At 37.8% G+C, this 12,811-nt stretch overlaps 2 protein-coding genes across 2 annotated transcripts in view; both read left to right on the top strand.

Moving 5' to 3' along the window:
• Window positions 1-12,811, top strand: part of rbfox3b (RNA binding fox-1 homolog 3b) — a 997,536-nt gene that overhangs the window by 698,047 nt on the left and 286,678 nt on the right. The window lies entirely within an intron of this gene.
• On the top strand, window positions 4,829-11,256 carry LOC100537553 (ecto-ADP-ribosyltransferase 5-like). The gene is made up of 3 exons (XM_087243727.1): window positions 4,829-5,178; window positions 8,047-8,116; window positions 8,197-11,256. Exons 2-3 carry the CDS (start codon window positions 8,069-8,071, stop codon window positions 9,277-9,279), a joined length of 1,131 nt encoding a protein of 376 aa, XP_087099853.1. The 5' UTR covers window positions 4,829-5,178; window positions 8,047-8,068; the 3' UTR covers window positions 9,280-11,256.

Genomic DNA, 12,811 nt, shown 5'->3' with positions numbered 1-12,811 from the left:
GGGACTCGAGTCACATGACTTGACTCAAGTCAGACTTAAGTCGCAAAATTTAGTACTTGAGACTTGCTTGACAAATATCCAAAAAAGACTTGACTTGACTGTCATGACTTGAGACTTGACTTGGACTTGAGTGAAATGACTCAAAATAACATGTTTTTGTTAAATAAACACCTGTTTGTTATATATCATGCATTGCATACAACATCGAAAGATATATATGTAAATATAAATTGCAAAAGAAATTGCAAAAGTTAAAAAAATCGACCAAAATTTGATTGACTTGAAAGTGACTTGCTAGACCAAGCTACTGTGTGACTTGACTTGACTTGAGTCTTACAAAAATTGACTTGACTTGAAAGTAACTTGCTAGACCATCATCTGTATGACTTGACTTGACGAGATAAGCAGTGACTCGACTTGACTTGACTTGAGTCTGACAAAAATCGACTTGACTTGCTTGAGACTTGAAGGTTATGACTCGAGACTTGCTTGTGACTTACACAGGTGTGACTTACTCCCACCTCATCTGTCCTTTGTTCTCAGGCCTGTTCATACCTGAAATTGAGATGCGTTTTCGTTGATCCAATCGCAAGTCGACAGCGCAGATGTGAATGGGGGGAAGCATTTTGAGCTTTTCCACTTTCTACCACTTCCAGAGGTATTCGAATACATTTAATTGATCTGGTATATTCTAATATAATTTTTTTTTTTGTATGAAATTATTTGAATTATTTTTAATTATGTATATTGCATCTTTTTTTGCAATATTATGTTTCAACATCAGACAATCATCAGAAAGTAGCTGAAAGTACACTGTAAAAAACCCTTAGTTGACTTGAGTAAAATAGTGAGTGAACTTGTTGCCTTAAAATGCAGTGAATTAAGTTTGTGCATAATTATACAAAAATAAGTTAACATTACAGCTCTAAGTAACAATGTGTTAACGCACGTATTTTTATGTAAAGTTACCCTGTTGCTTTTAAAGGGTCATGAAACACCAAAACACATGTTTTGAGCTGTTGACAGTCGTATATGTGTCCTACACTGCTAAAAACACTATTAGGACACCTATATTTCACTAAAAAGTGTAAATTGGTTGTTTTTGCGTTATTTCAAGCAAATTCGTACTTCCTGTTTGAAACTAATTTTTGAAGCTGCGTCACGGTCATGACATAATAGCGTTGTATTCCAGCGTGCAGACTGGGCGTCTGTGCCAGAGTGTGTCTTATTACGTCTTACAGTGTGTTGCATTAATGCATGAGTAAGGCTTGGTTTAAACCAATCAGCGCGCTCTATTGTGCAACTTCATTAATATTCATTACTGTCAGAGTGTAGACGGCAGAGACGCCACGTTGTATTGGCAAAACAAGCGTGAAGTGTTGCTTTTATAGTTTGCTGCAGTTAAGTTTCGTTTTCATTTTGTCTCTGTGAGAGCGCAGACTCACGGGTGGATTAACAGTGTACGCGACGCGCGACAACAATAACTTACGTGTCTAAGGGGGATTATTGTTTACCTGAGAGCTGTTCTCATCTGCAAACGCTGAGATCCAGATTGTAGTCTCCTCTAAATAAAGACGTGGCTCTAGTTGCTGTGGATTGTCCTGTCTCTACAGATTTGGTAAGTGAGCGACCAGTGCTCTTTGATTATTCAGTTCGTATTTTATTAGTATCAAACAAACTATTGCACCGAGTGCAATAGTTAGCACTAACAGTTACAACCAAACTATAACCTCGTGTTGGATTTTGTGACCGGAATAACACACGCGGCTTTCTGACGCTACCTGCCGTGTGCATCTAAGTTTCCAGGAAATGCTGAGTTTTTTTTTCTCTCATTCGCCGTGCGGTATCAAACTTTGCATGAAAAACACACGCTTAGAGCAGCGCCTCGAATCAAATATCACGTTTGTCGGGAGGGACATTAATGAATTCCCTGAATAAAAGAGCCAAACTGCAGTTAAAGTCCACCATTTAATAATTTGGCAAATAATTGGACTACAGATGTCCATGTAAACACAGTCACATTGTCCGCTGTGGGTATGTGTTTTGACTCTGAAATTCAGCGCGCCCAGATAGACACTCCCACACCAAGCCTCTTTTCTCCCTCAGACACTCCCCCCTAAACAGAGCTGGACACGCCCACTTTTCTGACTTTTTCCAAAGTAGAGGTGTGACAACACCCTGCTGAAACGAGGCTTTAAGGCAGCAGGTTTACTCACTATTTTAGGTAAACCAACTAATCTCTTTATGCGATTTCTCTCTTAGAAATAAAGGTATAAAGCTTGTCACTGGAGTGGTACCTTTTCAAAAGGTATAATTTTGTACCTTAAATTTGCACATTGGTACCATAAACGTACACTACCTGACAAAGGTCTTGTAATCGATCCCAGTTGTAAGAGCAACAAGTTAAAACTTGACTTCTAGTTGATCATTTGGAAAAGTGTCAGAAGGTAGATTTTTCTGAAGAATCATCTGTTGAACTGCATCACAATCATAACAAATACTGCAGAAGTCCTACTAGAACCCGCATGGATTCTCACAGAAATCAGTCAAGTTTGGTAAAGGAAAAATCATGGTTTGGGGTTACATTCAGTATGGGGGCGTGCGAGAGATCTGCAGAGTGGATGGCAACATCAACAGCCTGAGGTATCAAGACATTTGTGCTGCCCATTACATTACAAACCACAGGAGAAGGTAAATTCTTCAGCAGGATAGCGCTCCTTCTCATACTTCAGGCTCCACATCAAAGCTCCTGAAAGCAAAGAAGATCAAGGTACCCCAGGATTGGCCAGCCCAGTCAAAGTGAACATTATTGAGCTTGTCTGGGGTAAGATGAAGGAGTGGTTGAAGATGAATCCAAAGAATCTTGATGAACTCTGGGAGTACTGCAAGAACGCTTTCTTTGCCATTCCAGATGAGTAAAGGCCTTTGTCTTTCATTTAAGCCATTTCTGATTCCAAATGATCAACTAGAAAGCAAGACATTATTTGTTGTCCCTAAAACTTAGATAGGCGACAAGACTTTTGTCAGGTATTGTGCAATTTTGTTCCTTCAGGGCAGATTTTTGGATCTTTAAGGCACTATGAGGTACACATTTGTACTTTTTAGATATTAATATATACCTTTAAGGTTTATATGTGTCCCTGTAAGACACAAAAGTATACCTATTTATTTCTGAGAATGTAGAGAAACTTTTAAATGCCAGATGTGACTGGTAACGTGTCCCATATGTATATATGTGTATCCTTACCATTTGCCATTTACATGCTGCTTGAAGAGCATTAAATTAGTAAAATAATTTTTTTACAGTAGGTATCCCATTAAAACACCAAAAAATCCTCTTTCATTTTACAGTAGGTATCCCATTAAAACCCAGAACATTTCCACTTTTTTTTTTTTTACTGTTGGTATACCATTAAAACACAGAATCTATAAATTTTTTTTACTGTATATATACTATTAAAACACAGAAAAAGGTCCTCTTTTTTACAGTAGGTATCCCATTAAAACACAGAATCTGTCTGTTTTTTTACTGTAGGTATACTATTAAAAACACAGAATATTTCCACTTTTTTACTGTTATTATGCCCTTAACAAAAGAAAATAACCGTTTTTTAATATAGAAAACCCTTAAATTATTATAAAATGTTTCGATATTTTACAACAGTTTAACCGTCAAAAAACTGAGATTGTTTTGTTTTTTTAATGGGGACACACTGTCAATTAACAGAAGTTTTCCGTTTTTATTTACGGTAAAATATTTGTGTAATGAGCTGCCATGCAGTACATTTTCCCGTTTTTTTACGGAATTTTTTTTTAGAGTGCACTTGTGATCAAAAGTGAATCTTAATACAAGGTGTAAACAGGGCCTCTGAAAACCAAGGTGTGAAAGATCACTGACCACAACTTGCAGAACTGGTTTTCATGCCTGAACAGACACAGGGAAAGAACACTATCAACATAAAAGACTAATCTAGTCAGATTTAGGCCCATTTTGTCCCAATCAGGTGAACCATCGGTTTCACTAAACAGTTTTTTGTCATGTGTCTCACATGGATTCAAATCAAAGGATTACATATTGTTCCAATTAAAAAAAAACATCATCCATACATACATAAACATTGTCCAAGATAACCTTGCTTATTAATGTACTGTGTGTTTATGAATGCGTAGGTAAAGATCAACATTACATAGTCAGGTTTGGTCTTCATGTTTGCCCATGTTGTTCTGAACTTGGTTTGGAATTTGAAAGTATACATTTAAAAGATCAAACTACTTATTTAAAATGAACTAAAACAACACAATGCTTGAGTTATTATTTATTTATTTTTTGCAAAAACTTAATTGTTTCATGTTTAATCAATTTAAATTTGTAAAAACTAATGTTATTTTAATTCCTTACTGAAAAACATGAAAAAACAAAAACACTTTTATTACAGTGTTTTTTACAGTGTAGGAATTTATTTAAGACACAATTCTCACCGTGGACTCGGACCAGGGGTGCCACTGGCTGACACAGGCCCTCTGTAAACTTTTCATGGACGAAAGTAAGGGCGGGGTATAGGGCGTGGGCCCCTAATAATATCTCTGGGGGCGCCCAAATTGCGTGAGCCTTTAGAATCATCCAAACATTCCCTTCCCCAAGCAGCGCCCCTGACTGGGACTATGCAAATGTCATTCACACTTGTGGTGGTCATCCAATTTCCACCCCTCCCAGTGTCCTCCAATCACAATGCTGGATTTGAAAGGCACCATCTTTGCAAATCCAGCCTCTCAGACAAAGGATAAAAACATTCTTGCTTAGACAGAAAAGGTTGGCTGCTCTAAAAAAGCACATTTCGTAAGTTACAGAGACAGGATTAGATTCCTAAACATCTGCAAAGTGAATTGGGGAAGTTTTAGACAGTAACTATCCTAGTGAACTTCAGCTTTTTTTTTTTTTTTTTGCTAACTGCTTCGACTTTTTTCAGATTGTCCGGATTGCTCAAGACTTCAGAACTCTCACCTCAAAGGATTCAGATTTCTGTGTTTCAGAAAGGACCTTTGTGATGATGAATAAGTTTGGATATTCAAGACTGTTGAAGAGTCTCACAAGGCTACAGGACGTCTAAACCTTCAAGGATTTCTGAATCTCCAGAAAGATCCATCTCTTTCCTTCCACTGCATCATTGAAGAGAAAGCGTAAATATATCACCTTACCAAACCTCTAATCAGAGACCTTGGCATTGTGTAATTCAGTGTTTGTGATTCTGGACCACAAAACCATGATCAAAGTCCATTATTCCATAACCAAACTATAGTCATAATTGTCATTCTTTTGAAACAGAGATTTATGCATCACCTGTGAGATGATTGATGTATGTTTGTAATGACAGGACAATATTTGGCAACAACTCTGCATAAAATCTGTAATCTATGGGTTCAAAAAATCAAATACACGCATTTAAAGTCTAAATAAAATGCTTATCAGTGCACATAACTAATCAAGTTTTGATGCATTTACTCTAGAAAATAGACTAAATGTCTTCATGGAACATGATCTTTAGGAAATAGTCAAATAGTTTTTGAAATAAAAAACAAATCTATTACTTCGAGCCATACTATGTATTTTTGGCTATTGGCAAAAAGAATCCTTTGCAGTTCAAGACTGGTTTTGTGCTCTTGGGTAACATATGATGTTCTAATTTGCATAAGTTGCCTGTAACTAATATAAGTTAATAACAAAATCTTCCTCAGTAATTTGTTATTTTACTATAAGGTTTAGCTATCTAGCCTCTCACTAGCTTATCTTTATAGATGGTAACTTAAAGGTCTTTGCACGCTGAAGTCTGAAATTTTCATATGTGCTTTTTTCGCATTCATATGCGAAAAATTCATCTCGTACACAAAAACCTTGCACACTGAGTCAATGCGTATTAATTAATCCATTAAAAAAAAGCAAAACATTTCGGAGTCAATTCAAGCAGTGAAACTTTGTTTTCCTCTCTTCGCCAAAGTAGAAAAGGAAAGAGGAATATGCGACATTGTGTTCATCCAATACTGAATAGGGAGGAAGATCTGCAGTGAAGTTTTGAAAGATTGCTTTTGATACTTCAAACATTTACATTACGTAAATGAACAAATCCTGAATAGAGACTTGCAGTACCTATAGACCAGGGATGCTCAATCCTGTTCCTGGAGATCTACCTTCCTGCAGATTTCAGTTGCTACCTATATCAAACACACCTGCCTGTAATTATCAAGTGGTGTTCAGGTCCTAATTAATTGGTTCAGGTGTGTTTGATATGAGTTGCAACTGAAATCTGCAGGAAGGTAGATCTCCAGGAACAGGATTGAGCACCCCTGCTATAGACATTATAATAGATGGCGGTCGTGTTGAGGAATCGATGAAAAAAATCAGACCTAGTTTAAAGTTTTTGTTTTATGACGGACCAAAGTTTTGGATGCAGTGTGTCAATACAGTTCACACAACCTGAGGTGGAATTTATTCTTTTACGTGCAAAAATTATGAAATAAAAAAACTTGGGATTCAGTGTGCAATAATTTTAAGAACCCAATCAGACCTAATGTGCTTTTCCATTCTGAGAACTAGGGGTGTAACGATTTATCCTTGTACGATTTATTGCGATGCAAAAATGTCACAATATGCATCGTGGTGTTATTACGATTTGATTACGATATGACGTCCGTTTTCTCTTATTAGTTGAGCTGTTTGCACGTAAGCTACGTTCCACCTGCTGTCGCACGTGAGTTCAGATTGCAGCAGCAGTAATGTTAGCAGACCAAGATGAGTGGAGCTGAAATAGAGGATAGCCCATCTTCTCAAAATCAGACGTCTGGCAACATTTCGGTTGTACAGTCATTGCTTTAGACTCGTCCGCTTTTTGACACGCATACTGAGACAAACATAGCCTAAGTTTTAAAGTCTTCACAATGATTTAAATACTTTGCACAGCGACAGGGAAACCTCCTAATGGTGTTGAAAGAGTCACATACTGTATTTATAAGGTACAATTCACCCTAAAATATCATTCTGTCTTCATATAATGTTCCCGCCGCAAAATCACACATGACGTGAGCTGACCGTGAGCTGTTACTACAGAGGGCGGACTATGATAGACACGCAGGTATGGCAAGCCGTTTTAGCATGTAAACCTTTGTTCTGACTATCCATAAATATATTTAGAGATATCTCTAATTATATTTTGACTAGTCAGAATGACAATTAGAGATATCTGCAATTACAATTGTACTAGTACATAATCAGATTCTAGATATCTGCAAATATATTATGACTACTCATATTCCTCCATTGACTTCTATTGAAAAATATTTGCAGATATCTCTAAATGAGTTTTGACTAGTCACAATTGTAATTAGAGATATCTCTAAATGAATTTAATTAAATAAGAATTAAATACCTGGAAATTTGGATTTTTTATTTGCACACACAAAAAAACGAAAGTGACCAAGTAAAGCCTTAAGCTCTTACTGTTACATTCAGTTGAATAGAAAGCTTATTTTTTTGCACCTTTACTTAAATTGTTCCTTAATTTTGTCTCTGTCATTTCAATAATATTTTTAAGAAGTTTTTAAATTGTTTTATTTTCCAGAGACAGGCCTGTTTAATTTATTTTCTTAAAGAAGGTTCAGTTTAACAAGTTAAAACAAAAGAAATACATAAAAAATAGTTTACTTTGTAAAATTTGCATTTCAGTTTAATTTTCAATTTTTATTCCAAATATCGTGATACATACCGAATCATGAACATTATATCGTGATACGCATCGTGTCGTGAGCTGAGTGTATCGTTACACCCCTACTGAGAACACAAGGTGCACTGCCTTTTTATTATAGACAAGAAAAAAAGAAGTGCACTTTGTTTTTAATGCCTAATTAAATCTAAATTTTAATATCAATGCAAATATTGACATCAATGTTAATTATTATATTTATCATAACTGTTTTATAATTGTATATTTATATATTGTCATATTCACATGTATTATATTTATAACACCTGGTTGATCATTTTATCATTTTCTCTAGGCCTTGTAAAGGATCGGACTGAATGAAGATGATGATTGAAGCTCTTCTCCTCGTTGTAGCTGCTCTACAGGTGAGCTTGTATTCTGTGTATCAATATTATTACACACATCAACACTGATGATCTGATCATTATGATTCCTGTTGCTGCAGGATCACACAGCGGCTGCAGTACAAAACATATATCCCCTGGATATGGCAGTGAATTCAGTTGATGATCAGTATGATGGATGTACGATCAAAATGGCGAATCTGGTGAAGACCAAATATCTTGAGAAGGAACTCAAGAACTCAAACGCATTTAACAAGGCTTGGGAGGAAGGTGAGGAGAATTCGACAGCACCACAAGACAACCTGAAAAGGAATCATTCGATTGCCATTTACGTCTACACTAACCTCGATTCTAGTGTATATAGCAGTTTCAATATGGCGTCGCGCAATGGTAAACAAAACTACACAGACCAGACGTTCACATGGTACTCACTTCACTTTTTGCTAACGGACGCGATACAGATATTGAGCGAATCACAAAAAAAATGCAAGACAACTTTCCGTGGAACTAACGTGTCGTTTTATCGAAATGTTACAGGGAAAGTGATTCGCTTCGGCTCTTTTACGTCCTCGTCTCTCGATCGTAAAGTAGCGCAAGGTTTTGGAAATAAATCTTGCTTTAGGATCAAAACTTGCAACGGCGCTAATGTGGTCAAATATTCGAAGTATCCTGACCAGAAAGAAGTGCTGATTCCTCCGTATGAGAAGTTTAAAGTCACTGCAATCAAGACCAAAGAAGTAGACAAAAATCTGTGGTGTGAAACTGTGTACGCTTTGAAAAGCGCCGGGACAAGAAGTGACCTGAACTGTACGCTGGCATTCAAAAAGACCATGTCATTTAAAACCATTCGATTTTGTAGATGCATTAATAGGAAGATAAAAGCTATTGCGCAAGCTGTCAACCGCGGTCATTATAAGAGTGTTCGGTTTGGGCGAAAACTGAGCGTAATGCCGAATAAAATGCTGGAAGACCAACTGAGCAAACCCAATCGTAGAGATGAAGAAATGTACCAAGAGTGCATTAATGTTTTTCACTTCCTCGTTGAAAACCAAATGAACCCCACTAACAGAAACATTTATATTCGACAGCAGATTGCTCAGAAACAAGACTGCCGTCGCTTTTTAAACACTTTGGGATTCGACCCACTAATCCTGGAGTTACTAAATCCCTGCTGTGCTGCTTGAGTTGGAACACTTCGTAAAGTTGAATTCATTCATATCTGTGCAGGGATCAATTCTTTTCAGATTTAATCTATGGGTTTGCTTGCTTGACTCTGATTGGCTGATGACCATTCTAAGGGCTCATTGATGTGATGCGATGTTATGAACGTGATGTAATAACGACAATAACAGACCTATTGGAAATAGGAACAGAATATGTTCTTAACATCATATAACTCAGGATCTTCTTCTTTGGCTCTCGGCAAAGGCGGTTACATTTCTTTCCTCCTTCTCCTGTATCTCCCCTGGCTGACTCCTCTTGTCTCGTCTTATTCTATCTCTGAGGCTCTCTTTGCCCTGCTCTCCAAACAATAAGGAATTGTGAATTTGATTAACTGGTCTCTGAACGGAATTGACACCATCTTCTCGAAAAGAAGTCTGGGTTCAGGGGAACCCACCTGTCCTGCGGGGACGTTTGCTACTGGATACATGATTAACGGGTGGGAGAAGTAGTGCGTCGTGTGCCTGTCTGCTCTGTCCCTAGAGGATATTGATGATATTGATCTATTCAGAACTTTGATAACAGGGTTTCTGCTGAGTAGGCATGGCCCTGGGGTATTGATGAAAGCGGTCAGTGTGGCTTAAAACCCCACCAAGCAAGCCAGCTAGATTGAAGCGGTTGTGCTCAGACTGTGTTTATGGACCGCAAATTGAAAAACATTGCAAAGAAACTAGATGCTTTGCAACAAGATTTTGGACAGACCTGGATACTCGTGACAGACAATAGATTTCTGGGAAATTGGCAGATATTGACCCAAATTTGCAACTTTTTTCTTTTTTCCCTTTTGGCCTCCCTGCGACACTCCTGCCAATTGGCCTTGGCTGGAGACAAACAACCTTCCCCCGGAGAACCTCCGCCCCCAAGACCAGATGGCTGCCGCCTAGATCAGACTATCCCCTGTTCCCATACCTTGTTGCAATGTTTTGTCTATGTGTTTATGTGCTTGTTGCTGAGGCTTTTTTCCTCCTGATCTCACACTGCCCTACTTCAAGGACAGTCTGAGAAGGGCTTTTTGTGTCTTCCCTTTCCCTATTGTATCTTATTTCCTCTTTTTAAAGATACCTTTCATTGGCCTGTCTTCCCCTTGACGTTTGTGTATGCTCGGAGGGGTCCAATGTAAAAGTGAATGTGACAAATAAGGGCTTTTTATCATCATCATCATCATCATCATATCTGGACAAATCCACAATGAGCATGCCATTATATAACAGAAGATTAAACCATTGTCGTGCCAACCTTCTACTATAAACAGAGGCTTGTAACAGTGGCTCCACCTCTGAGCTGTTCTGATTGGTCCACTGCTTTGGAAATGACAGTGATGAACAGCAATCCTTCAACATGATGCGGTATCTAGATGCAAGACACAAGAGTGACAGTCAAACATGTTGGTCAAGCAAGTTTTTACATTGAAAAACAATAGAAAAGTATTATATTGGAAAATATTGGAGAGAAAAAATGCATTCTGTGTCAATAGCCCTCCGAGGCGTGCAGTTAGTTTTAAAAAAACGCACAGATAAAGTAGTTCCGGCAGGTTTTCAGCTTCATATCGCTACATCGAATGATTTTAGATATTTCACACAATAGAAAGTTTTGGATGAGATGTGCATCTAGAATCTAGTGCTACACACAGGATCAGTTTAAGGACAGAAACCTAAGAAAAGGCTGAAATACAGTGAACAGTATGTTTAGCTGTGATGACTGTAGTGTAAGCAGAATATCTGACTCCAGTCCATTGAATTGTTCTAATACAGTGCACACCCTAGGTGTATAACAGCCAATTATTCCTTACATAATTCATGCACAAACTAAGGATTTGCATTGCAACTGTAATCAAACATTGTGTCAAGCATTATTTTTTGCATCTTAAACGTTGTTATATTAACAGATGTTGAACTGGTATGTCGCATGGAAGATTATCCAATAAACTCAATTAACACTTGTTTTATTGTAACCTGGTCTCTTGAATACTTCTCTGCATTACGGCCCTTAGAAAGGTTAGCTGATGCCTGGTTTTGGAGTTTTTGGTTTAGAATTTTTTTCCCCCTAACATTAACATCGCCTTATCATTTACTATCCCTCACAAGGTTTGAACCTTCATGAGTTTCTTTCTTCTGCTGAACACAAAAGAAAATATTTTGAAGAATATTGGTTGCTGGCACACATTGACTTCCGTAGTATTAAAGGGGTGGTCTGCAACTATATCACGCTTTAAATTGATGTGTAATGTAGCTGTGTAAACATAAGCAACATCTCTGAATGTAAGACGCTCAAAGTTCAATGCAAAGGGAGACATTGACTTTTACAGTTAGCCTACAGTAAACGAACTTGGGGACTACAAAAAAAAAATCCATCCTGGTTAGTGAGATCACAACGGCTTCTGGTTATACGGATTTACCACGCGCATACACCCCACGCAGCAATGGGGCGTGGCCAGAGGCGCTGTTATAGCAGAGAAAGCTAAAATGCTGTCCAAACGCTGCTGTTCCACAGAGCTTTTTTGTTTCAGTATTTGAGCTTCCAAAGGACTCGACACAAAGAGAGAAGTGCTTGCAGTTTAATTTTAATTATGTTGCAGAGAATTATAAAAAAATTATAGCTCCTATTTGACAAAGGAGAACTTCCAGAATCTCTTCCAGTTCAGTGCTGGATTCGGCTAAAAACTCCTCCAACCGACGAAGTTGTGGATTGTGATTCACAACATGTAAGTATTGGACCTATTATTTGTTAAAATTGATCAATTACAGGCACAGTGTCTGGCGATAGAGGTGTGCTGTAGGAAAAGAAAAATGCTATTTGGCACTGTTAACCATTTAGCTACAACTTGTATTGTATAATTTAGCTAATGCTGCTAACAGCTGCTCTGACTGGACTGTTTACATGGCATAAAAGCGCATGCTTGTAGGGGCCTGGCGTGGTGACGTGAGCCAATCCGTTAATCACAGCACGTTATGTTAGCTGACCAATCAGAGCCTCTTGAGGACGAGCCTTTCAGAGGAACTAGGAAATATGACAGTCATATTTCTCTCAAGGTTTTTCTCTTCACTCTCCTATCGGTGAAGTTTTTTTCCCTTTACGCTGTCCCCACTGGCTTGCATGGTTCAGGATTTGAAAAGCTACTTATCGATGAATTTGCTCTTCAGTATTTGGACTCTCAGTAATGATTTCAAACCACACTGAACTGAGCTAAACTAAACTGAACTTAAACACTAAAAACTGAACTACCCTGATCCAGTTACTATGACCATTTATGTGAAGCTGCTTTGACACAATCTGCATTGTAAAAGCGCTATACAAATAAAGCTGAATTGAATTTTCATGTTAGCTGAGTAGCTGTATATAATCAAAGTAAGATATATGGAATAATTTTCTACAAGTGAAGCATGGGCACACATTGCTTTGCAGCTTATAAACACAACAGAGCCTTAAAAATACACTGTGGACCACCTCTTTAAAACAGTTACAACGGAAGTCAATGGGTGCAAGCGACCAGAATTT

The sequence above is a fragment of the Danio rerio genome, chromosome 3 (genome assembly GCF_052040795.2).
Source record: "Danio rerio strain M-AB ecotype USA chromosome 3, GRCz13ab, whole genome shotgun sequence".
NCBI lineage: Eukaryota > Metazoa > Chordata > Actinopteri > Cypriniformes > Danionidae > Danio > Danio rerio.
Note: the sequence above shows the minus strand (reverse complement) of the source record. Positions and strands in the feature narration are given on the sequence as shown.